The sequence below is a fragment of the Podarcis vaucheri genome (genome assembly GCF_965113315.1).
Source record: "Podarcis vaucheri genome assembly, chromosome: 2".
Taxonomy (NCBI): domain Eukaryota; kingdom Metazoa; phylum Chordata; class Lepidosauria; order Squamata; family Lacertidae; genus Podarcis; species Podarcis vaucheri.
In genome coordinates, this window is record NC_138760.1 from 128,588,305 (window position 1) to 128,616,153 (window position 27,849).

General features: G+C 42.8%; 2 protein-coding genes across 2 annotated transcripts in view; both read right to left on the reverse strand.

The window, feature by feature from the left end:
* The window catches only part of LOC309526229 (vomeronasal type-2 receptor 26-like), a gene marked incomplete at both ends in the record, with an annotated part of 146,985 nt that overhangs the window by 34,229 nt on the left and 84,907 nt on the right, over positions 1-27,849 (reverse strand). The gene's annotated exons all lie outside the window — the stretch shown is intronic.
* Positions 21,034-26,524, reverse strand: LOC309527558 (vomeronasal type-2 receptor 26-like; the record flags this gene model as incomplete). The annotated part of the gene is made up of 4 exons (XM_082214385.1): positions 21,034-21,944; positions 22,777-22,903; positions 25,260-25,613; positions 26,378-26,524. The coding sequence occupies 4 exons, from the start codon at positions 26,522-26,524 to the stop codon at positions 21,034-21,036; spliced, it is 1,539 nt and encodes a 512-aa protein (XP_082070511.1).

Consider the following 27,849-nt stretch of genomic DNA (forward strand, 5'->3'; position numbering starts at 1 on the left):
CTAGCACGTAACAGGCCAAATCCTGGCAAATGCACCACCACTAACTGGGTCCTTCACTCCAGGTTCAAATTTGTTCAATGATCTTCTTCTTCTTTGGCAATTACTCATAGCCAAGTAAGATTGTCATCCATAAACACGGTTTTAACAATGAGTCCGTAGGTGACTGTGGAGGCAAATTTCCGGGTGGGAGTTGATCACAGTGAGGATTTGCCAAGCATGCCTTCCTCTTATCACATTTCTCCCTTGCGTCCTGAGTTTGAGTGTCTTCAAAGCCCATGACACCTTTGGTAAAGGCTGTTCTCCAACTAGAGCGGTCGCAGGCCAGTACTTCCCAGTTGTCAGTGTTTATACTACATTTTTTTAAAAATGTAAATGTTCAATGATACACAGGAAATAAAGCATAACCAGTGTCAGACACAGGTTCAACTTTGTCACTGAAATGTGTCACTTGGTGTACAAAGTTTAATGATATTACAGTGGACCCTTGGGTAACATTGCCTGTGGCTTACATCACCCTTGGTTTGCGACCGGTGCAAATCCGGAAGTACTGGAATGAGTTACTTCCGGGTTTGCGCTGTTCACGCATGCGCAGACGTGACGCTTTGGGTCACGTCGTTTTCAGGTTGTGGTGGGGCCTCCAAAATTGATCCCTGCCATAACACAAGTGTCAGGGAACTGCCATCAGTGCCGGAGGGAGAGAGAGAGCTCCAGAAGGATCCCAGAGAGTGTCCCGGGATTGGGAGAGGCAGCCCATCTTCTGGGGAAGGCAATCAGCTCAGCTCCAGTGGAGAAGGGGGGCAGATGGGGGAATCTGAGAGGGAGGAGTCACATGACTCCTTGCCTGGGACCAGTGGGGGGAGGAAGGCCCCTTCCTGCAGAAGCGCAGGGAAAGTAGGAGGCGACTGGGCGTGAAAGAACTTCTATGCTGGAAGAAGTTTAAGAAATGCCCACTGATGGATTCTGCCAGCGATTGAGACAGTCACGGGTGAGTGGCTTTCCGGACAGAAAAGGTTCACTTAGGTAACCCAGTCAGGTGTTGGCACCGGCTTACACACGAGCAACCCCTTGAACCACTACAACAAGGTTCCACTGTATAACATTTGGATGAAATAAAGCAGTTTGCAGAATGTTACAAATCATTACCAAATTTTGCCATGTATAAGACAATGCTCCTGGCAAATAGAAGGGGAAGAAATGGAGGCAGTGAGAGATTTTACTTTCCTGGGCTCCACGATTGCTGCAGATGGTGACAGCAGTCACGAAATTAAAAGGTGCCTGCTTCTTGGGAGAAAAGCAATGACAAACCTAGACAGCATCTTAAAAAGCAGAGACATCACCTTGTCAACAAAGGTCCGTATAGTTAAAGCCATGGTTTTCCCAGTAGTGATGTATGGAAGTGAGAGCTGGACCATAAAGAAGACTGATCACCGAAGAATTGATGCTTGTGGATCGAGGGCCCCGACCCCGCTAAGTGAAATAAATACACATGGACACGTGGTATAAGGTTAATGGGCAAGAAAAGGCCGCAACTTTATTGATTACAGCAGTGAAAAGGTATTGGCTTAGGCATTGGATGACTATAGGTGGTGGGTTTATTCAACAGTAGGTGGAGCCTGTTGATGCTCATCCAACTATAGGCTCACCCCCTGATGTCACCGAGGGTCGTGCCATGGCCTCCCGCCAAGCAGGCATCGGACGGAATACACGACCGCCACATTCCTTTAACGGAATAACCCATGGTAGATAGCATAGGCGATGGCCACACCTAGCCCTTGACACAGCACAACACATGAATCCAATGCCTAACCACCACCCGAGCCGTGACTCACTGCAGGACGTCGAGGACTGAGGGGGAGGAGAAGGTAAGGAGGGGCAGGGGCTAAGGCCCCTGCCAGGGCGGAGTCCGGGCTCCCGCCCGCAACCACTCCCCTCTCTTGCAGGGAGGAGAGTCTTTTTGAATTATTGTGCTGGAGGAGACTCTTGAGAGCCCCATGGACTGCAAGAAGATCAAACGTATCCATTCTTAATGAAATCAGCCCTGAGTGCTCACTGGAAGGACAGATCGTGAAGCTGAGGCGCCAATACTTTGGCCACCTCATGAGAAGAGAAGACTCCCTGGAAAAGACCCTGATGCTGGGAAAGATTGAGGGCATAAGAAGAAGGGGACGACAGAGGATGAGATGGTTGGACAGTGTTCTCGAAGCTACAAACATGAGTCTGACCAAACTGCAGGAGGCAGTGGAAGACAGGAGTGCCTGGTGTGCTCTGGTCCATGGGGTCACGAAGAGTCGGACACGACTAAACGACTAAACAACAACAACATAAAACAATGAGCTGGGTTGAAGCCGATGTTAATATGAAGGGATGTGGGAAGCAGTAAGAGCACCAGCATTGAGCTTCCCTTGTTGGGTGGTGGCGGCAGTGCTGCCTAGCCATGCAAGAACCTCAACAACTTTCGGTGATCTTTTTGAGTTCTAAAAAATAGGGGTCATTTTGTATGTGAAGGAGCGTCTCCTCCACCCACTGTTCAGCCCAGAAACTGAGGTCCCGCTCCAAGGGCCTTCTGGCGTTTCCCGCACTGCAAAAAGTGAGGTTACAGGGAACCAGGCAGAGGGCCTTCTCAGTAGTGGCACCCTCCCTGTGGAACGCCCTCCCACCAGATGTCAAGGAAATAAACAACTTTGACTTTTAGAAGACATCTGATGGTAATCCTGTTTATGGAAGTTTTTAATGTTTGATGTTTTACCATTTTTTAAGTGTTGTAAGGCGCCCAGAGTGGCTGGGGAAACCCAGCCAGATGGGTGGGTTATAAATAATAAAATTGTTGTTGTTGTTGTTGTTGTTGTTGTTACTACTACTACTACTACTACTACTATTACTACTACATGGGAGCATCTTATACATGATAAAATATGGTACATTTAAAGAAAATAAAGTGACATAAACCAATGAGATGTAACTTGCAAAAACTTATTGATGATAAAATAAAAAAGATTCCTTCCAGTAGCACCTTAAAGACCAACTAAGTTATTTCTTGGTATGAGCTTTCGTGTGCATGCACACTTCTTCAGATACACAGTGTGCATGCACACGAAAGCTCATACCAAGAACTAACTTAGTTGGTCTTTAAGGTGCTACTGGAAGGAATCTTTTTTATTTTGACTATGACAGACCAACACGGCTACCTATCTACTTATTGATGATAGTCGCACTCCTGTAATAATGTATTCGTGTTTTGAATGTGAAAGTCACTTCAGGTTTAGCTCAAGTGTGATTTTTCATCAGAAAATCCACATGGAAGAAAAACCTTATAAATGCTTCAGCTCTGAAAAGAGCATTTGGTGGAACCCACACTTTGCATCCCACCAATGAATGTTTATTGGGAAAGAAACAGGAAAATGTCACACCATGTTAGAAATAGTTATATTACTTCAAGCCTCCCTCTTTTATATTGCAATAAAGCTCAGAGGTTTCTCCTCCTTAAGTGGCCACATAGCATCTTGATTCATTCAAGAATCTAAGCCCTCAAAAGCCACCAGGGAAACATCTTCAGGCAGCTCAAGCAACAGCAACGGATCATCACTAACTTTTAGCAAGTAAAGAAGCTTTAAAATATATATATAGTGAACCTTCTCCTGGCAAAAAAGAAAAGGATAAAGGCTATGTAAAAGTATGTATTTACCTATTGTTGAATAATAACCGGGACCCTGAAGCCCACTACATGTCCCAAGGTCCTGTATCACACCTGATTTAAGTTCACACCAACTGTTTCTGATTGAGAGTCTGTTGTAATCAGAACCCATCCCTTTATATAGCCTGGAGAATCAGATGCCATCTTTAGGTTTTTGTTCTCAAGTGCTCCTTTGTGTTCAGATCAGGTCTCAGTATAATGATGTAGCACTTTGGGATGAAGATGCAGCCCAGGAGACCAGCACTGGAGGCCAACATAGAGAAGACCTGCACAGCTACCATGTGTTTCCCCTTGGTGCTTAGGTAGGTGGGCACAAAGGACACCCAAACACTGCAGAAGACCAGCATGCTGAAGGTGATCAGCTTGGCCTCATTGAAGGCCCCAGGCAGCTTCCTCGCTAAGAAAGCCACCACGAAGCAGATAGCAGCCAGGAAGCCCATGTAGCCCAGGGCACCATAAAACATGGCCACAGACCCTTCATTGCATTGCAGGATAATCTCTGCAGGCTGGGAGTGCATATCAGACTCTGGGAATGGGGGAGAGGTACTCAGCCAGATGGTGCAGATGAGAACTTGGACACTGGAACAGGAAATGACAACAGCATTGGCCAGACTTTTCCCCAGCCATCTCCTCACTCTGTTCCCTGGCTTGGTGGCCAGGAAGGCCAGGACCACAGTGATGGTTTTAGCCAGCAAAGAAGAGACGGCAACTGAGAAGATGATGCTGAAGACCATTTGTTGGAGAAGGCAGGTCTCCTTCCTTGGCCTGCCAATGAATAGGAAGGAGGACGAAAAAGAGAGCAGGAGGGAGACAAGGAGGATGTAGGAGAGGTCCCGGTTATTGGCTTTGACTATGGACGTTTCTTTGTACTTAAGGAAGATTCCTAAAACAATGCTTGTCATTAATAGCAGGAAGATAGCAATGGAAGCTAGAAGGCTTCCCAAAGTTTCTTCATAGGTCAGGAAGGTGATACTTTTGGGAACACATTGAACTTGACCCTTGTTTGGATGCTGATCTTCGGGACATTTGGTGCAATGTTTTGCATCTAAGGAGGGAAAAGGAGTGCTTAAGCGTCATTTAAATCCATAACCATCTAGGTTCTATGACATTTTAGGGGGAAAGATGTCAATATAAGGAAGGGCCAGGAAAAAAGAATGTCTAAAAAGGGAGTGGACAAAATTGGTTTATTTATTTGCTTATTTAATATTTATGCTTATACTGTTGCCTTCCTCCATGATGATAGAGGTGGTTTTCAAAAATTTCTGTTTTATCACCAAACCAACCCTGACCTCCCACAGAGGTGCTTCTTGTACAGCTTTTGCTGAATTTATATTGTCCTGTTCCATGTGAAATGGTTTTACTTTACATGAATAAAATATTTGACCACTGAGGTTGCTCTCAGTGTCCTCTCCATGATCGTTAATTTGTTGTCCACCAACTGCTTCCTTTTCATTCTTTGTTTCAACCCACTTCCTAGAATTAACATAGGTGAATAAAAATAGAGAAGCCAAAAAAGGAGACACATTCAAAAATGTCTTTGACTCTTTATGGAAAGTGTCCCTAAGTGAATGTTTCCACAATTCCTATTCTCCCAAGGGCTCCTGTTTATATTCACCCACCTTCCTGAGCAGAGATGGTCCCATCTGCACATGGGGCACAAGCATAGCAGCAAACGGGCTTTCCTTCTTGAACCACTTTGGCATATCCAGGTTGACAGCTTTTGGTACACCTGGAGCTAGGTACAGTCTAAACATAGAGAACATGAATCAAACAAAAAGTGTCGGACTATTTGTGTCTATGTCATTTATTTATGGAGTTTGGAATGGACCTAACAGGGTCCCTATTCCCACTGACCCCAGGCACTTTTCCATGGAAGCATTTTGATGCAAGACAACATGGCAGGGAAACCTCTTTGGTGTGTTTCCTTTTTTGTTCAGACAATTATATCGGACTATTCTATGCAAATGTATATATTAAAAAAGCAAATGAGAAACCCTAGAATGACAGAGATAACAAAAGAGCAGCAATAAAACATACTTATGAAGGACCCTAGATGGTTAAATCCAGTGAAAGGCAAAGGACCCCTAGATGGTTAAATCCAGTGAAAGTTGACTGTGGCATGCGGCGCTCATCCCCACTTTCAGGCCAAGGGAGCCGGCGTCCATCCTGAGACAGCTTTCCTGGTCATGTGTCCAGCATGACCAAACCCCTTATGGTGCAATGGGACACTGTGATGAGTGCCAGAGTGCACAGAAACTCTGTTTACCTTCCTGCTGCAGCGGTACTTATTTATCTACTTGCACTGGTATGCTTTTGAACTGCTAGGTTGGCAGCAGCTGAGACAGAGCAATGGGAGCAGCAGTTAAACATACCACCACCTAAAGACTCCAATTTCAAAAAGTGCCTCCTGAATTATGGTTACATTATTATTCTTTTTCCAAAGTGTTTTGAGTCTTGGCAAAGAATGGAGAGATGAGCTCCACTTAGGCCTCCCATCTGTCTATTAATGCCATTGCTGCTGCTAATAATGCTAATTCCTTAAGGGGGCATCCCTGGTGTCAAGATTATAGCATTCAGTTTCCAATCAACCCCTCTCCACACCATAGTATGCTGGCACCATGCTTGTTAACCATCTAAGCACTCAGGCCAGGAGATGCCATCATGATTCCAAGTGGCAAAAGCTCTCCTTTCCACTCTTTACTTCCTGAAATCTGGACATGATTCTCATTCACCCCCTGGGCTGACTTTTAAAAACCCTGCACTACACTGATTATGGCTCAACCACACTTCCTTTTGGGCCATCTTTCTAGTCACAGGTCCATGCTTTAAATCTCCATGTCAAAGCAGTCCTTCCTTCCTTCCTTCCTTCCTTCCTTCCTGTCTCAGTACTTTCCCTGAGAAAACGCACATTTTACCACTGAATCAAAGCAAACGGCAGTCAGGTTTTCCACAGGAAAGTGCTGGGAGAAAAAAACATCATAAAACAGATCAGGACCTGTAAGTCACATTGTGGCACAAATGGAAGTGTCAATGAGCCCTTACTCCCCAGCAGGTGTGCAAAGGGTTCTAGTCAAAGTGCCCTTGGAATTATTCAGTTAGTGATTAGAGCTTTATAGATGTGGGATAGAGTAGAATGCCATACCTTCTCAAACCACTTGGGCCACACAATGGCTTGTGAATTGATTGTGAACTTCATGTCAGTGGATCCATCTCTCCCTATACTCCCAACCGGCACTCTTATACGAGACTTATTGGGAAATATCACCCAGTTCTCAATGTCATAGTAGGCTGGTATCTGCCCATTCTCATCCAATCTGAGGCTGCCCATAGAAGTATTCAAAAACTGGAGTCCTCTTAAGAATGGGTGGAGCTGGAACGGCAGGAAAAAACACCGGCATTTATGAAATAGAAAAGTTGAATATAAGCCCTCTACACTTTGAGCTTTAATCTCCTAGGAATTGGGGTCTGTGCACATTTCATCTGGACTCATGAGCAATTTGAAGCCATTCCATTTTCAGTTGGCAGGATTTATTCTGAACAAGAAAAAAAAAATAAAGCAATTACCAAAAGTATAGATCAGGAGGTAATTAATAGATTACAGCAACAAACAGAGATAGAAGTGGTTAAGAAAGTCATTTCTTAAGTCATTTTGGGGAAGAATTGCAACGATTAAAATGAATGTGCTACCAAAGATGTTATTTTTTATTTCAAACAGTTCCAGTAATCAAAGGGGCAGCAATTTTTAATTGGCAAATAGAAATTTCAATGTATATCTGGCAGGGTAAGAAGCCGAGGATAAAATTTAAGATATTGACAGATGCGAAAGCAAGAAGAGGCTTTGCCCTGCCAGACTTGAAATTGTACTATGAAGCATCTTGCCTCTGTTGGTTGAAGGAATGGATGAAACTAGAAGATACTGATTTGTTAGACTTGGAAGGTTTTGACAATAGATTCGGGTGGCATGCGTATTTGTGGTATGAAAAGAAACGTGTACATAAAGGTTTTGAAAATCACATCATAAGAAGGTCTCTGATTGAAGTGTGGGAAAGATATAAAAATCTGTTGGAACAAAAAACTCCATATTGATTATCGCCGTTGGAGGCAATGAGTGTGAAGAAAGTCAATATGACTAGGGGATGGGTGACATATGAGAAGTTAATAAGTAAAAGAGAAGGTAAATGGAAAATGAGACCATTTGAAGAAATTAAGGAATATGTTAATGACTGGTTGCATTTTTTTTCAAATTAGTGAAATGTTCAGAAAAGATTTAAATCAAAGGGGTTTTGCTGATAAAGAATCAAAATTTCAGACAGAAATATTGAATAATGATTTTAAAATTTTAGCAAAAATGTACAAGATATTACTAGAATGGTGCACGAAGGATGAAGAGGTAAAATCAGTTATGATTGATTGGGCCAAAGACTTAGGACATAATATACAAATGGAGGATTGGGAAAAATTATGGAAAGAAGGTCTAAGATTTACTGCATGTACAACTATAAAAGAAAATGTGATGAAAATGATGTAACAAATGTTGGAAATGTAAAGAAAAAGAAGGATCATTTTATCACATGTGGTGGGAATGCAAGAAAGTAAAAAGCTTTTGGGAAATAGTATATAATGAATTGAAGAAAATGTTGAAATATACATTTGTTAAGAAACCAGGCATAGAAATGGAAACAGGAGGAGCTACCTACGATAGAAGAATGGAGAACAAAATTGATGGACTATGCAGAATTGGACAGAATGACAGGAAGGATCAGGAACTGACAAGACCAAAGATTTACAGAAGACTGGGAAAAATTTATTGAATATTTGCAAAAATTAAGTGATAATCAGATTACGTTTGTAAGTTTTAATGAAGCCCTGTGATGGGAGAAAGTTATACAAAGTATTAATAATGGGAGGAAGTTTACATTAATATTATAAACAATAAAGAAGAAATGTGTAAAAAGTTAAAATATGAAGGATTGGCAGACAAATTAAGGGAAGTCAAAAAAGAGAAATAAGATGTAATTAAGATGTATGGTATGTATACTGTTTTGTATTTGAAAACTAATAAATATATATATATAAAGGAATTGGGGTCTGTGCACATTTCATCTGGACTCGTGAGCCTTTTGCAACCATTCCTTTTTCTTTATTAGAACATTTGTAGGCAACTCATTGTATTAAAAAAAAGGTTTCTGGAGAATAAGATAAATACAAAAGACAATAAAATACTTCTTAAAAAATAAAAATAGCACAAATAAAAAACTTTTTAAACATAGACTTTTTAAACAAATCCTACAAATCAGTGCACAGCATAGATGCCAACACCCCGTGGCCCTGGGTGCCCAAGCACCTACAAAATTCCCCATGAAGGGGTCGGGCATCCACAAATTTTGGTGCCAGAGCCATGCGCGCTGCATGACACCTACAGGCCCAGGCATAGGGGCCATATTGGCACTCCTAGTGCACAGTTAGACCTTTATGAATAGAACACCATTTCCTCAGCTGCTCACTGTATCACCAGGGAAGGTTATTTGTCAATAGGGGCTGCTCAGGTCTGCTCACAGCCAAGAGCATAGGAGTGGGATGTGTGGCTGTTCAGAATAGTCCCCCTGCCTGGTAAAATTATCTGAAAGCAGGGGGAATTTGCCCATACATACTCCCATGTGATTAAACTTTTGTTGCTCAGAATTCTAGATAATGTAGAAGCCTGCAAATTGAAGTCTCTCCTTTCCCTTCAAAGTGTAGCCGCTTTTGGGACTTCCGGGGTGGCGCCATTGGTAATGGCGGATTCCCTCTGATCCGGAGGGACTAGGCTCCATGGAAAACGGGTCTTTTCCGCTACGGCGAAGCGGGGACACTTCGAAAAATCACAGGCGGATGAAGCCTGTGACCATGGGACTCGGCGGGCACCTTTCGCACCCCCCCAACTCGTAAAGGAACCCAGTAACGGGCTCCAGAGTGAAGAAGGGCTAGTGGCGCGGTGCTGAGAGTCAACTGCTTCTTCCATGGAGCGAAGCTGCACAGCCGTTGCCGGAGAGCGCTGCCTTTTTCCTGGGACAATTTGGCTATTAAAACAACTACCCGTGAGTAGCTCAGTTTTGGACAATTGGACTTTAAACAACGACTTGTGAGTAGAAAGGAAAATTGGACTAAGAAATTATTCTTAATTTGGTACTGAAACGGGAAGGTCTAAACAGGAAGTCAACCTTCCGTTTCTTGCAGATAGATTAAAGCAAAGACATGGCAAACTAGAGTTCAGAAAAACGTTTGTAAAGGATTAACTTCCATCATCTAAAATTGTTGAACCCCCTTCGGAAGCAGGAGAAGAGGGGGGAATTTTTCCGGACTGTTTAAACCTGCAGAAGAGAGTGTAAGAAAAGTAATTTTCCACCGTCTCTATCCTGGGAGCGGGGTGTCAGGACTGACGTTCTTGGGAAGTTCATTGACTATAGACAAACGTCTTTGACAGTCAGTTAAAAGAAGAGAAACATAGTGATTCCATTGTTCTCCTTCACATTCTAAAGGAACAAATATTGACAAAATATCTGAAAAAGGAAACTTTGTTATTAGATCTGCTTTTAAAAGAAAAAGAAAAAAAGAAAAGAGATGGATACAAATAGAAGTTCTTCCCCTAGAGGGAGCCTGTGAAACTGTTACTAAATTTGAACTGGGGAGCTCTGCAGCTGTAACAGATTAAGATCGTGGGGACAGATTTCTGACTTTGCATAACAATGTATTCAGAAGCCCTGGTACGTGCTTTCTGCAAAACAAGTGCCTTACTGGAACAGTTACATGAGAAGACGGACTTGATGACTGTTGCGATCAGAAACTTTGGACAGGTAGTGGGTAATTATATAGAACCCACCCAGGAATTAACTCAAGAGTGTGCTCTGACAGATCAGACGAGGGAGGAGGATGTTGCTGGACCTCGGCTGGCAGAGATGGAGGGAGCTGTGGCCCAGCAGGAACATGAGTTGTTGGAACTGACAAATGAACTAGGAAAAGGCCAGATTTGGAGAGATAGAGTTTTGTTTGGTTTGGAAATGGGGGGTTGGATAGACCCCCCCCCTATGCAGGGATATTTTGATTTTTCAAGTCTGGCAATGGGCCGTGAGATGTTTGGGGTTGTGGGGGCTCTTAACTCTGGAGGGACTTTGAAACATATTTTTAAATACCATATGGAGTTTAGTGTGGACTATAGAAAAGGGGCTGATTTCTCGAGATGGGGCAAAAATACTGTTAAGTTGGAGTTTCCACGAGTGAATGGAGCAGGAGACAAAGTAAAGTACAGGTATAAATATGAAGAAGATCTGCAGAAGGGACATGGAAGAGACTTAAGGGCCTCGGACATAAGATTACCAGGTTAATGAGCTAAATGGATGGGATAGAAAGGACTGACAAAACCCGGGACCAGGAGAAAGAGATGTTGGATGAAGATTGGAAGAAAGTTTTTAAAAATGTTATTAGGATTGTTTTATAAAATTGATGAATTTTAGAAAAATGTTGGAATGAAATTATTTGGCTTTAGCAGAAATGTTAAAAGAATTATGTAAGAATATGTTATGGTTATGAGAAATTGGCAAATAAGATCTAAGTTTTAAGTTTTAAGTTGTTTTGATAGTAAGATAAGGTTAAAATAGATTAAGGTAATTTAATGACAGAATATTATGAAAAATGGAAAGGATTTGCTGTGATAGTTAATAACTAGAATACAAAAAAGGGAGGTGTGAGGAGGTCGATGAAATAAGGCAATGACAGTTAAGGATTTGGGAATATTGGATTTGTTTTTAAATTTTTGTGGTTTACTTTTGTTTTTTGATTGTGATGTGTTATGTGTTTTGTTGTTGTTTTTTGATTTTGACTTTTATTAATTTGTATTGTTTGATTGTGGTTGGTTTTTCTTTTGTTTTTCTTTTCCTTCTTTTTCTCTTTGTTTTTCTTGTAATTTGAAAATTCTTAATAAATATCATTTAAAAAAAAAAGTGTAGCCGCTTTCAGTGGAACTTGCACAATGCCACAAAGGAGGACATCGTCTCCCATTATCATTTGGCTGTGCTAATTTATTGGCATAGAGGTAAATTTCTTAACAGTTACTATCATTTAAATATAAATGCTTTTTTAAAAAATATTTTTATTTCAACAGCTTTTCCAGCAAGCTGAGAAGCTCTTTGCTTTTCATTTTCTTTCTGTAGTTTTACAGTGTGTTTCATACTATCCAAGTTGTTAAACCGCCCTGCACTCTTTTGACAAAGGCCAATTTTATCACGTAAAAGTTTAGATAGTAATATAGAATTAAAAATTGAATCACATCATACCATAACGGGGAAGACTGAATCTAGCAGAACTGTGTTGTCTGTTCCTGCTGTTGAACAGTTGATGGGCAATTTCAAGTCCCAGCAGAGACACAGTGGAAGATGAGGAGGAACCAGCTTCTGCTATGATGGCTGCATCTCTCTCAGGGCGCCAGAGAGGATGAACTAGATGGTGGGGGACTGTTCTGACATAACCACAATAGGCAGAAAGGTCTGCTTCTGCCACAAGACTCACTAATGAGATTTTCCACCAAAAGGAGCAAAAAGAAATAAAAATCTCAGTCTTGAATCTGAATCCACTGGTGGGAAAATGAGTTGCAATTTGCAACAAGGAAAAGGAAATACCTGCCATGGCTGTAGCCTTTGACGTTCCAGGCTGTCTCCTCCACTTGCCCTCTGCATGACCTTTGATCTGGATGAATAGGCAGCATTCAAAGCCTGAGCCACAGCTTGGACACTGAAATAAGTGACGTAGCTGTCTTGAGACAGGACTCTCTCCAGCTCCTCTTCAGGCACCATCTCCAGTTTCTCATTCTCTGTGCATCTTGTCCGACCTTTTCCAGCCAATGTGTGCTTTCTATATAAACAATGAAATGCTTTATCCCAAAACTGCTCAAGAAATTTGGAAACTGGATTATAGTGTTGGTAATTTTTCCTTAGTTGGGGCTTCATTATGAAGGACAAAGATCCATGGATGTATTGGAAGACATCAGGATTAATATTCAAATTAAAATTAACATCTTGAATATGTGTTGAGATCCAGACTTTCCCCCCAATTTGATTCTCAAGAAATTGTTGTAGCACCATGAGATCAATCCATGCCCCTTGACTGCTTTTATAGTAAACAAATATTTTGACTTTGTCCCATATGATAAATGGTTCACTTGGGATGAGATCTGGATCTGGATTAATTTCTGGTATTCTTTTTAATAAGGCAATGCAAATTCCATTGTTGATCATCAGAGGTGTCAAGGCACTCAAGAACCTTTCTCCATTATCATTGTCTGAAACCAAAAGGCCAGTCCATGTCCATCCAAAATTCAGGAGCAACTTGACAATCCCCCAATACTGAGTTTCCCCCTTGGGGACCATTTGGTAGACATATGGAACTTCAGTTTTCTCATCCAGTGTCTGAGTAAAAAAGCCATAACTGACCTGGTGAAGAAAGGAGTAGATTAGTGATTTGTTTGACTTTCAGGAAAAGGAATATATACTGAATTTATTCTCTGTTATTACTTATTATCTGTTATTATCTGGAAAAAATGTGCTTGCCTGGGTTTGACTGCAGTTTTGTTGTTGTTGTTGTTTAGTCGTTTAGTCGCATCCGACTCTTCGTGACCCCATGGACCAGAGCACGCCAGGCACTCCTGTCTTTCACTGCCTCCCACAATTTGGTCAGACTCATGTTGGTAGCTTCGAGAACACTGTCCAACCATCTTGTCCTCTGTCGTCCCCTTCTCCTTGTGCCCTCCATCTTTCCCAACATCAGGGTCTCTTCCAGGGAGTCTTCTCTTCTCATGAGGTGGCCAAAGTATTGGAGCCTCAGCTTCACGATCTGTCCTTCCAGTGAGCACTCAGGGCTGATTTCCTTCAGAATGGAGAGGTTTGATCTTCTTGCAGTCCATGGGACTCTCAAGAGTCTCCTCCAGCACCATAATTCAAAAGCATCAATTCTTCGGCGATCAGCCTTCTTTATGGTCCAGCTCTCACTTCCATACATCACTACTGGGAAAACCATGGCTTTTACTATACGGACCTTTGTTGGCAAGCTGATGTCTCTGCTTTTTAAGATGTTGTCTAGGTTTGCCATCGCCTTTCTCCCAAGGAGCAGGCGTCTTTTAATTTCATGACTGCTGTCACCATCTGCACTGATCATGGAGCCCAAGAAAGTAAAATCTCTCACTGCCTCCATTTCTTCCCCTTCTATTTGCCAGGAGGTGATGGGCCCAGTGGCCATGATCTTCGTTTTTTTGATGTTGAGCTTCAGACCATATTTTGCGCTCTCCTCTTTCACCCTCATTAAAAGGTTCTTTAATTCCTCTTCACTTTCTGCCATCAAGGTTGTGTCATCTGCATATCTGAGGTTGTTGATGTTTCTTCCGGCAATCTTAATTCCGGCTTGGGATTCATCCAGCCCAGCCTTTCGCATGATGAATTCTGCATATAAGTTAAATAAGCAGGGAGACAATATACAGCCTTGCCGTACTCCTTTCCCAATTTGGAACCAATCAGTTGTTCCATATCCAGTTCTAACTGTAGCTTCTTGTCCCACATAGAGATTTCTCAGGAGACAGATGAGGTGATCAGGCACTCCCATTTCTTTAAGAACTTGCCATAGTTTGCTGTGGTCAACACAGTCAAAGGCTTTTGCATAGTCAATGAAGCAGAAGTAGATGTCTTTCTGGAACTCTCTAGCTTTCTCCATTATCCAGCGCATGTTTGCAATTTGGTCTCTGGTTCCTCTGCCTCTTCTAAATCCAGCTTGCACTTCTGGGAGTTCTTGGTCCACATACTGCTTGAGCCTTCCTTGTAGAATTTTAAGCATAACCTTGCTAGCATGTGAAATGAGTGCAATTGTGCGGTAGTTGGAGCATTCTTTGGCACTGCCTTTCTTTGGGATTGGGATGTAGACTGATCTTCTCCAATCCTCTGGCCACTGCTGAGTTTTCCAAACTTGCTGGCATATTGAGTGTAGCACCTTAACAGCATCATCTTTTAAAATATTAAACAGTTCAGCTGGAATACCATCACTTCCACTGGCCTTGTTATTTGCAGTGCTTTCTAAGGCCCATTTGACTTCACTCTCCAGGATGTCTGGATCAAGGTCAGCAACCACCTGGGTGTACGAGAAAAATCCATTTCTTTCTAGTATAGTTCCTCTGTGTATTCTTGCCACCTCTTCTTGATGTCTTCTGCTTCTGTTAGGTCCTTTCCACTTTTGTCTTTTATTATGGAAATCTTTGTACGAAATGTTCCTTTCATATCTCCAATTTTCTTGAACAGATCTCTGGTTTTCCCCGTTCTATTGTTTTCCTCTATTTCTTTGCGTTGCTCGTTTAAGAAGGCCTTCTTGTCTCTCCTTGCTATTCTTTGGAAATCTGCATTCAATTTCCTGTATCTTTCACTATCTCCCTCACATTTTGCTTGCCTTCTCTCCCCCACTATTTGTAAGGCCTCATTGGACAGCCACTTTGCTTTCTTGCATTTCCTTTTCATAAGAAGCTGATGATTTGAACCACAGTCAGCTCCAGGTCATGTTTTAGCTGACTGTATAGAGCTTCTCCATCTTTGGCTGCAGAGAATATAATCAATCTGATTTCAATGCTGCCCATCTGGTGATGTCCATGTGTAGAGTCGTCTCTTGTGTTGTTGGAAAAGAGTGTTTGTGATGACCAGCTTGGCAGAACTCTATTAGCCTTTGCCCTGCTTCGTTTTGAACTCCAAGGCCAAACTTGCCAGTTGTTACTTTTATCTCTTGACTCCCTACTTTAGCATTCCAATCCCCTATAATGAGAAGAACATCCTTCTTTGGTGTCATTTCTAGAAGGTGTTGTAAGTCTTCATAGAATTGGTCAATTTCAGTTTCTTCAGCACCAGTGGTTGGTGCATAAACTTGGATTACTGTGATGTTAAAAGGTCTGCCTTGGATTCGTATCGAGATCATTCTATCATTTTTGAGATTGCATCCCAGTACAGCTTTTGCCCCTCTTTTGTTGACTATGAGGACCACTCCATTTTTTTTACAGGATTCTTGCCCACAGTAGTAGATGTGATGGTCATCCAAACTGAATTCGCCCATTCCCGCCCATTTTAGTTCACTGATGCCCAGGATGTCAATATTTATTCTCGCCATCTCATTTTTGACCACATCCAACTTACCAAGGTTCATGGTTCTTACATTCCAGGTTCCTATGCAATATTTTTCTTTACAGCATTGGACTTTCCTTTCGCTCCCATGCATATCCGCAACTGAGCGTCCTTTCGGCTTTGGCCCAGCCGCTTCATCAGCTCTGGATCTACTTGTACTTGCCCTCCGCTCTTCCCCAGTAGCATGTTGGACACCTTCCGACCTGAGGGGCTCATCTTCCAGCGTCATAACTTTTATATGCCTGTTGTCTTTGTCCGTGGGGTTTTCTTGGCAGGGATACTGGAGTGGCTTGCCGGTTCCTACTCCAGGTGGATCACGTTTGGTCAAAACTCTCCACTATGACCTGTTCATCTTGGGTGGCCCTGCAAGGCACAGCTCATAGCTTCTCTGAGTTATTCAAGCCACTTCGCCACGGCAAGGCAGTGATCCATGAAGGGGATTGCAGTTTTAGTCTGAAATATTTGGAGACTGCCAGATTAGTGGATGCTGGAAGAAAGATCTACTATTGCTAAGGGTTTGCTGACTTTTTTATTTCCCTTATTACCTCCCCTGGAAAGAAAGTGGAATTCCATAAAGCTGAATTTCTCCTCTGACCCTTCTTATCCCTATCCTTCATACCTGTGGGATTTTGAAGATGCCAGACATGGCTGAAATCTCTTTCGAGATGGCAGAATTACCCCCTTCAAGAACAGACAGCAGGTTATTCCATTCTCCACATTTATAGTTTGGAATATTGCTTTGTCCCCCTGCAAGCAGGTCTAGCATGGCATCGGAAGTCATCCTTGCATCCAAAAAGTTCTCAAAGAGGTTGTAGCCCAAGGAGATGTTGGGTAAGAACCTGGAATTCTGGTTGATCTCCTGAATGGAGAACAAGAAGGACAAGATGTGCCAGTAGAACCTAGGTAAAAAACTGCAATAAAACATCAAATTAAAAATGACAAATTTGCACATTCCACTGCAAAAAAAGAAAGAAAACAGAGAGGCACACAACCTTCAAAGTGGGAAATTGCTTTATTATGATTAATTAAACATAAACTATTGGAGTGGTGTTGGAGAAGCATGACTTCCAGTGGCATCTAATTACTTACCATGCAAGCCTCTTTGAGGGAGTCTGGGAAAAAATGTATGGGTTTTCTTCAAGTAATCTACTTGGAGATATAATCCCAGTAATTAGGAAGTCTCCGGACTGGTAGTAATTTTGTGTTCTACTTTCTTCCCAGATCTCAAAGATACAACTTTTTCCTTGATTTTCGCAGTCTCCATGCGGCATGAGCAGGAGAAGCAGGAGGGAAATCATTTTTCCGGTACCTCCTCCACTTCTCTTGTGGCTGCTCCTCTCTCCTCCCCAGCCAGATAATCAGAAGTCAACAGCTCTTCCAAGAGCAAAACTGCAGTGACTTTCCCAGTATGGGTAGTGTTCAGGTATCCCTCTGCTGTTCATTCAGACTGTCTCTGACATATCAGCTATTCTCTGCCTCAACCTTTCTCCCCAGGCACAGAGCCAGATATAACCTCATGCTGCCCTTGATTGCGATGTCTAGGCAACCCCCAGAAAAATCTCTTGATCTTGGCCAGAATAAATAGCTATGATTTTGATAATTAGAAAGAGAATACATTTGACCACTGCAACCACCTGGAGTCATTGTGCAGTTTGGGTGGCAGGTGCAGAGCCGGGGGGGAAACGTGTTTACAAGAAATCACAGGTGCTGTGCCAAAGTTTGGTGTGGGTGTGCAGGTTTGGACTCAACAGCATTAGGAAAGCTCTGCAGCCAGATGAGACCAAGTCCCATCTAGTCCAGCACCCATATATTGCAGTGTCGGATCTTTGGGAAGCTCACAAGCAGGTGGTCTTGTTCTGCAACAAATGGTATTCAGAGACAGTGCTACATTTATGTATAAGTTAAACAAGCCATAGCTTAGGGCCCCTCTGTCTTGGGGGCCCCAAAATGTTAAAGGGGGGGAACTGCATGTTCATTTCCAAAATATTGGATAAAAAACACACAATATAAAGCCTACATACAGCAACAGTGTTTTGTGTTGTGTATGTACCTATTAGGTCCATAAATTACAGTATAGCCTATATTCAACACAAAACCCAGCAACAATTTGTTGTTGACAAAGGACAGCTGAACATATAAAGGGCCCCATTATCTTCAGTAGCTTGGGGCCTCATCAAACCTAAATTCAGCCCTGTTCAGAGACATGCAAGCCTCCCCACAGAAACCAACCCACCGCTACATCGTTAAGAATTATGAACTGTTTCATTGAGGCATATGGCCCAATGGGGCTTACTCCCAGGTAAGTAAGTCCAGGTTCTGTGTGTCCCATTGAACTTAATGGGAATTCTGGCTAACAAGGCATAGGGTACAGCAGGAAATAGATCTTTCTTATGGAGTTGAGAGATGCCTTCTTGGTTCAGCATCAGATTGTGCAGGTTCATAGAAACAGATTCCCAGCACACAGGTATTAACTGATCTTTAGAAAAAAGAAATAAAAGAAACTGCAAAAATAAAGCGAAGAAGAAATACAAGAAATGCTGGCGTGTATAAAAGGTTGAATAGATTGGTTTAAAGTGTATCAATGGGACAAAAACATTACAAATCCCCATATAAATCAAAGAGTAACACCAGCCACCCAGACACTTCATTCAGGCTCCAGCAATACACACAGACCCTTCAACCAGGAGCTTAGTGGAGCTTGGTAGATGCCAGATTAGGAACTCCAACTAAGAGGGAGGAAGTCTTAGGGGGAGCCTCTGCAACACCACCTTCCCTGCCCAAGGCGGTTCTTGAGTGAGAGGTGAGCAGGTCTTACTTGAAATGGACCACTATAGACAAAACAGGTCCGCGGCCACCGACCTTCCTTGGGCTCTTGGGATGCTAAAAGAACCATGTTGTATATTTTCTTCTACAAGCAATGTTGTGGCTTCAATTACGCAATCCACCGGCAGGCTAACTGCACACTGCACACACCCCAACGTTAACAAAAACATTTTGCTCTACCATCGCCATCGATCCCCGGCATTGAATGTGTTGGCCTAGTCTGGGGCTCCGAGGAGAGCTTGGCTGTCTCGCTGGTGTACCGGCCACCTAGCGCACCAGCAGCCGGTCACCTCCAGACTGGATTATTGTAACTCGCTCTACGTGGGGCTGCCCTTGAGACTGACCCAGAAACTCCAGCGGGTGCAGAATGCTGCAGCAAGACTCCTTATGAGGTCTTCGCTGCAAGATCACATTCACCTGGTGCTATACCAGCTGCACTGGCTCCCGGTGGAGTACAGGATCAGGTTTAAGGTGCTGGTTTTAACCTTCAAAGCCCTATACGGCCTAGGACCCTCGTATCTACGGGACCGCCTCTCCTGGTATGCCCCACAGAGAAACTTACGGTCTTCAAATAAAAACATCTTGAAGGTCCCAGGCCACAGAGAAGTTAGGCTGGCCTCAACTAGAGCCAGGGCTTTTTCAGCTTTGGCTCCGATCTGGTGGAACACTCTGTCACAAGAGACCAGGGCCCTGCGGGACTTGACATCTTTCCGCAGGGCCTGCAAGACAGAGCTGTTCCACCAGGCCTTTTGCCAGGGCACAGCCTGACTCCCTCCCTCGGCAATCTTCGCGGAGCTCTGGCCCAATGGTTGCCAGTGGCTTGAATTAATTAATTTTATAATAAATGATTTTAGAATGCTGTTTATGCTGTACTTTTGTACTGTTTTATTGTTGTTAGCCGCCCTGAGCCCGGCTTCGGCTGGGGAAGGCGGGATATAAATAAAATATTATTATTATTATTATTATTATTATTATTATTATTATTTTCATCATTCATTATTTATGGGAAAGGAAGAGAAAATTAGACTGAAGAAGCTGCAGTCACATGATCAGTGTGTAGCTTTCATAACTGTTGTGCGGGACATCAAATATCAAAATTGAAAAGAATACATAGGTGAAATCTACACACATATACAAAATGCTGTAAAATGCTTTTTTAAAAAACGTTTTGAAAAATACATTGAATTTTGCATAGCTCGCTGGTGTCATCTGGTGTCACATTTGTAAAATGCACTTTACAACACATTTAAAATGTTTTATTTGCAGCTATTTAGCTGAGTCCTTAGAGAATCACATGACATATTTAATTTTTGTTGTTAGTTGCTCCTTTGTATTCAGATCAGGCCTCAGTACAATAATGTAGCATGGATTGGCATAACAAGCTACAAGAATTTGCTGAAATGGTGCAGTTGACAAATAGCCTAAGAGGCAACTCAAAACAAAAATTTATGGAAAAGTGGGATAGATATATGATATATGTTCAAAAATACAGTAAAGGGTCACTATCTATGCTAGCATTCAAAAGACATTGGAGAGAGACTGAGTTGAGAAATAAGACCAAGGGGACATATTGATATAGGAATGTATTAGATAAAATGTGAAGAAATATACAATAATAAGAGTACATTCATTTGTAAAAAAAGGAATATACAAAGGGATAGACAGGAAGTCCAATGTGTTGGTAAATAGTTTTTTGTCCTTGTTTTTCTTCTTCTTGTACCTTATTTTTCGCCCTATAGGACGCACTTTTCCCCCTCCAAAAATGAAGGGGAAATATGTGTGCGTCCTATGGGGCGAATGCAGGCTTTTGCTGAAGCTTGGAGAGCAAGAGGGGTCCGTGCGCACCGACCCCTCTCACTCTCCAGGCTTCAGGAACACATCCGCAGCCTAGGCAGCCCTACGGGAGGTCCGGCAGGGATGTCTAGGCTGCGGATAGCAGCCTGCTGCCCGGCGAGCGGGCCTCCCTGAAGCAAAGCGCCCCCCGCGCCAGGCAGACATCCGCAGCGTGGGGAGCCTTGCCGGTGTTCCTGGCAAGGCTCCCCATGCTACGGATAGCAGCCTGCCGGCCCCTGCTTTTGGGGGGGAAATAAAGGGATTTTTCCCCCTTTATTTCCCCCCCAAAAAAAAAAACTAGGTGCGTCCTATGGGACGGAGCGTCTTAAGGGGCGAAAAATACGGTAGTATATAAACTTTGTATACATGTTGAAAATTATAGTACAATAAGCCTTGTGATGTAATATGATAATATTTACCAATGAAACATAAGAACTTTAATAAATAAATAAAATTCAAAAATAAATAAATAAAATATTTTATTTGCAGCTGTGTAGCTGAGCCCTTAGAGAATCATATGGCATCTTTAATTTGAGTTGTTAGGTGCTCCTTTGTATTCAGATCAGGCCTTAGTACAATAATGTAGCACTTGGGAAGGAAGATGCAGCCCAGAAGCCCAGCACTGGACGCTAAAATAGAGAAGACCTGCACAGCTACCATGTATTTCCCCTTTGTGCTCAGGTAGGTGGGCACAAAGGACACCCAAACACTGCAGAAGACCAGCATGCTGAAGGTGATCAGCTTGGCTTCATTGAAGGCCCCAGGCAGCTTCCTGGCTAAGAAAGCCACCATGAAGCAGATAGCAGCCAGGAAGCCCATGTAGCTGAGGGCACTGTAAAACATAGCAACAGACCCTTCATTACATTGCACAATGATCTGTCCAGCCTGGGAGTGCATGTCAGACTCTGGGAATGGAGAAGAGATCCCTTGCCAGATGGTGCAGATAACCACTTGGACACTGGAACAGGAAATGACAATGGAGTTCATCAGACTTTTCCCCAGCCATCTCCTCGCTCTCTTTCCTGGCTTAGTAGCAAGAAAGGCCAGCACCACAGCGATGGTTTTTGCCAACACAGAAGAAACTGCAGTGGAGAAGATGATGCTGAAAGCTGTTTGCCGGAGAAGGCAAGTCGCTTTCTTTGGCTCTCCAATGAACAGGAAGGAAGACAAAAAGGAAAGCAGGAGAGAAATGAGGAGGATGTAAGAGAGGTCCCTGCTGTTGGCTTTGACTATGGGTGTTTCCTTGTATTTAATGAAGATTCCTAAGACAAAGCCTGTTGTTAAAGACAGGAATAGGGAAAGGAAAGCTAAAACGATTCCCAAGTAGTCTTCATAAGCCAGGAAGGTGATAATCTTGTGGATACATTGATCTCGGTCTTTATTTGGATGTTGATCTTCTGGACATTTGATGCAATGATCTGCATCTAAGGAGAAGGAGAAAAGAGTGTCCAAACATCATCCATATGAATAACCATCTGTGTTCTATAATACCAGGAAGAATAATGCTGATGGAAGGGTGATCAGGGAAGGAGGCATTGTAGGGAGGGAGAGGCAAAAGTTTGTTTATTTCCTTTTTCAATGTTTACCATAGCATCCTGACTTTCCTTCAAGGAGAGAGAGGGTTTCCTTGCTTTTTATCACCCAAACAACCTTGGGATATAGGAATAGCTGAGAAACTCTCACCTCCACAGACATGTGTCTGGTGTCGACATTGCACAGCTTTCACCAAATACCAACAACATGCCTCTTTACCTTGAGCTTTTACCGTTCATATTTTGACTTCTGGGGCCAATATCATTTGGTTGTTTTCTTTTCCTTTTACTCTTCTGACCTATTTGCAATTATTTACTTTTATATAAGTAATATTTATCCGACATGTCCAGCAACATTTCAGTTAGCTGGATTGGAGAAAATTTGTTAGAAGGATAATTGCTCACTATTAAGTTTGTACATATGTTTTCAAATAGGTAGCACAAACATTTTTGTATTTCTTCCACGTAATAATTTTCATATGATTTATTTTCTTTTTTATTGTGCTTCCACTAAGTGAACATTTACTATTTTATTTTTAATATATTTTTAAAAAAAACTCATTTGCTTTTTAGTGTGGTTTTGGTTCTTTACTCACTGAGGGCACAGTTTAATATCCCTAAATAAATGCATTGTGGGCAGTGCATCCAAAGTTCTCCACTTCGCTCTCCACTTTTTGGCCAGAGATTCCTATTCCTATTCTCCTTCTAACTTGGAGTCACCCACCTTCACAAGTAGAGATTGTCCCTTGTGCACATGGAGCACAAGAATAGCAGCAAATCGGCTTTCCTTCTTGAACCACTTTGGTGTATCCAGTTAGACAGATTTTGGTACACCTTGAGAAAGGCACAGTCTAGCCATAAAGAGAAAAGGGAACATCAAGGGGGAATTGTTAGGAGTTTTGGGGTCTATAGAGCTTATTCATAGAGTTTGAAAACAAACCAACTGGATCTCTGGTTCCACTGGCTCCAAACCCTTTGTTCACAAGAGCGCAGGGAAATCTCTTTGGTGTGTTTCCTTCAACATTCATATCCCAGATAAGTGTATTTAAGGCAAAAGATACAGGAACAATTTCTGAACAACAGCAACAACAAAACAAAAGCAATTAAACAGGCAATAAAACATACCAGCTACTGAAGATGCTAGCGTAAAAAAATGATTCTAGATTCAGCTGTGTTGGTCTGACGCAGTCAAAATAAATAAATAAAATCAAAAAATTGTCCAGTAGCACCTTAGAGACCAACTAAGTTTGTTCTGGGTATAAGCTGAAGTGTGCATGCACACAAAAGCTTATACCCAGAACAAACTTAATTTGTCTGTAAGGTGCTAATGGGGAATTTTTAAATTTTATTATTTTTTTAAAAAAAATGCTTCCTGATTTGTTTTTGTTTTTTGCCCAATCTTAATCAAGAGTTAAAATTTAATAAATTTGTGGTCCGGAGCATTGCATTTTAGATAAATTAAAATGGTGGGCAGTCACTGTAGATTAAAACCATCATTAGCACCTGCTCAAAAGCTGCCCTACTGCCTGCTCAGTGCTGAAGCAACTGTCTAGGGTGCTGGTAAGGTGGACAGTTGAGACAGTACAGCTGGGTGGGCTTGGTAAGATTTCCTTTTTAGCTGCTCAGGCAAGTGGCCAACTGCTACTGCCAGTACTGCAGTAAATCCTGAATTTCCAGAGTTCCAAGATGCATGGGGAGCCTCCATGGCTATAAAATCCCATCCACATCACATCGTCATTTTAGGCAATGAAGGTCCCCTGAGCTGTCAGTTCCAACCCCTGCACCATATCCAATGAGATTCACTCCCTGTTGAGTGTCCAAAGGATTGCAATTGAAGCCTCACATGAATTATTCAAAAATATTTACAGCTTAAGGAATGTCACATGGACTCAAGTGTCCCTTACCTGATTAAACCGTTTTGGCCACACAATGGCTCTGGGCTAATGGTGAAGTTCATGTCAGCGGATGCCTTTCTCTGTATACTCCCTATTTTCACCTGACATGAGACTTATTGGGAAACATCACCCAGTTCCCAATATCAAACTCAGCTGGCAGCTTCCCATTTTCATCCAAATGCAGTCCATCGATTGAGCCATTTGAAAAGTGGATTTCTCTTAAGAAAGGGTGAAGCTGCAGTGACAGGGATATATATAAATGCTGACATAAAAATGAAAAGAGAGCAAATCTCAACCAAGTGTAGAATCCTATGGCCAGGAAACCTTGTGCCTGTGCAGTCTGTTTTCTAGGTGCTGCAACCTGAGAAGGTAGCCAGGGCCGTATTAAGTATATCTGGTGGTGCAAAGATCCCTCTGGCACCCCACACCCATTTCCCAGAGTTGCTGACCTTTTTACGGCGCTGCCAGCAGCTTTGTGGGGCTGGAGGAAGGGGGCAGCGGCTGGAAGATGGCTCCTCCGGGGGGGGGGGAGGCAGAGGCTCTGGGCGTGCCGCTGCTTCAGCGAGACGGGCGAGGGCAGCGAGCTGATGCTGGGAGGCACAGCGCCCAACCTCCGCCTCTTCCTTGACGCCCTGGTGCCCCACCCCACTTTCCTCTATGGGCAAGACGCCCCTGAAGCCAGCCCTTCTAGGAGAAGGGAAGCTTGGGTGCAGCCTTGCAGCCATGCACATTGGTGAGAAATGTTTCAGGAGTAAACCCTGAGGAACAACCCATAACTGCTGCCCTGTAAGGCATCTTCAGGAGAAGGAAAGGCTAAGGAGTAAACCCTACACAAATCTGGAGTCCTGAAGGAGGTTAGGGGGCACATTGCGTTCCTCCTTCCGCCAACTCCTGCATCCAAACTAGTGCCCAACATACTGTTTTCCTTTCCTTTGGACCATACCAATGAGGCTGAGGGGGGTATTCTTGTGCGGTAGGCGTCCCAGGACCTCCCAACACACTGTCCAGGCTTGCATAATAGAAGTCAACCAGTAACTCCTCCTGATAAAGGGTGGAAGTAAGCAGAAACAAGGCTTTCCATTCATTTGGCTTTTGTTTTCTATGTATGTTGAGATGGGGAACTTGTGCAGTTGGAATTTATTATTGTAGTTATTAGTAGTATTTTATTTTATTTTAGTGTACCTTGCCCATCGGACTGGGTTGCCCCGCTTCCAATATACAAAAACACAACAGAACATCACACATTTTGTAAAAAAAAACCCACATGGCTGGGAAAATGAATTTCAGTGTGAAAAAATGGGGAAAGAATTACCTGCCATGGCTGCAGCCTTTGACGTTCCAACCAGTCTCTTCCACCTCCCATCACCATCCACTTTGATTTAGATGAATAGGCAGCATTTAAGGCATGTGCAACAACTTGGACATTGAAGTAAGTGTTGTAGCTATCTTGAGACAGGGCTGTCTCCATCTCTTCTTTGGGCAGATTCTCCAGTTTCTCCTCCTCTGTGCATCTGGTCTCGCCTTTTGCAGCCAACACATGCTTTGAATATGAACAATGAAATGCTGCGTTCCAAAATTGTTGGAGAGCAGATGAGTATGGACTATTGTAGCCACAGCTGATCCTTCTTTGAGCCTTCATTACAAAGGATAATGAACCATGGATGTACTGGAACAGAACAGGAGGAGAGGACATATAGGTATTGGTGTCCTGAAAAGCTGCCGCAATCCAGATTTTTGCCCCAATTTCTTTCCCAAATGTCCCTTGTAGTGTCATGATTGGAATCCATCCCATTCGATTTATTTCGTGGTAAACAATGACACTGACTTGTGTCCAGGTAATGAATGGTTCAATTAGACTAAGCATTTGATGACCATTCTTTTCTGGAAATCTTTTTGATAATGCAATGCAAATTCCTTTATTGATCATCAAAGACCTCAAGGCACTTGTGAACCTTTCTCCATTGTCATTGTCTGGAGCGATGAGGCCAACCCACGTCCATCCAAAATGCAGGAGCAACTCAACAATCCCATGGTACTGAGTTTCTTCTTTGGGGACGATCCGGTAGACAAAAGGGAACTAAACTTCTTCAAGGTCCTGAGCAATAAAGCCATAACTGATCTAGTGGGGAATGGAAGAGTTTGGTGTTTTACTTTGCTTTCAGAAGAAAAGACCAGATACTAACCTGGAATGATCAATATCTAACAAAATGTGTGCTGGCTGAAGCTGTGAGTTTTATTCTGAAGCATTGGGAGTGTATGAGGTGGTGGGGGCTTGGTTTTATTAAATCAATCAATCAATCAATCAATCAATCAATCAATCAAGCTTTGAAAAAAAACCCATGGAGCCATGGCTCAGGATTTTCTTGCTCCTGTTATATTGCTGAACTTCTCCACTATTCCTCCATTCCAGCACCCCACCCCTGCAAATACCTGAGGGATTTTGTAGATGCCTGACAAGACTGAAATCTCTTTCGAGATGTCAGAATTTGCTCCTTCAAGAACAGCCAGGAGTTTGCTTTGTTTTCCACAGTGATAGTTGGGAATATTGCCTTCCCGGCCAGCAAGCAGGTCTAGCATGGCCTCAGATGTCCTCCGGGCATCAAAATAGTTCTCATAGAGGTTGTAGCCCAGGGTGATGTTGGGTAAGAGCCTAGGATCCTGGTTGATCTCTTGAATGGTGAACAAGAAGGACAAGGCATACCAGTAGGAAACAGGGGTGAACCTGCAATTCAATAATAATCATTAATCGTCAAACTGCTGTTCAGCATTTAATAAAACTAAACACTACTTGAACCCCAAATAATGGTCTGTATGCTTGTGTGAGACATATCCTTGTTGCAAATGTGAAAACCCATTTGCTGCTTAAGAATAAAAATGGGCGAATTCACACTTCGTTGTAGAATAGAAGCACACAGCCTTCAAATAACTAAACACAACACAACACACACACACACACACACACACACACACACACAAGGCTGTGATTGCTGCAGTAGTCTTGGCTGCTTCAAAGGGAGTAGGGAAATGCCCCTTTCCTGAAACAGAGAACTCTTGTCTGTGGAATAGGGGATATAAGGCTGCAACCCCCACCCTGCTTATCTACTGCATCCTTAGCATTTTCTTTTCAGCAGGCATGGATTGCGCTGTCAACAAAAGTCACTTTTAGCCCCACCAATGATGGGCAGGGCAGCTCTTTTCTGAAGCAAGCCATCAGGATACACTTCTTGTTCCCTCTCTCTGAGACTGTCTTGGGTCCATGAGATTAGGGGGCAGACACAGCAGGGAGGAAGGACCCTTAGGAATATGGGTCCATGCCCAGAGCCAAATTGAGTCCCAAGATGCATTGAACCTGACTGCATACATTACTTTGTATCGGGGGATTGGGGGGGGGGCTGTGTCATTCCAGTGGGGGGGATTCTTTTAGATTTGATAATGCTTTAAGAGCACATATGTAGTAGCTGTGTAACCAGCAGATTCCTGCAGCAGAACTTCAACAATCATTACTCTTTACCATTCCCGGCCATTTCTGGGTTGACAATGAAGAAAATTGCTTTCCCATAGAGTTCTATTTACATGGTGTTTTTTTTTATTGCCTCAGGTGATAATTCCTGCATTGCAGGGGACTAGATGACCCTTGGGGTCCCTTCTAACTCTACAATCCTATGTTTCTATGATTCTAAGAAGACAACTATTAACAGTATATGCATACAGTTAGAAGCTACTGGCGTATCATGAGCTACACACTATAAACTAACTAAGTAAAGTAGATTAAAACCTGTCTCTGTATCAGAGTCTGCAGTCAATGAGGTTGTTGTAGTCAAACTGGAAGCTTGACTCAGTCTGAAGGCTGAAAGGCTAATGGATGCAGAAGACTATAAATTAGCCAACACACACACACAGAG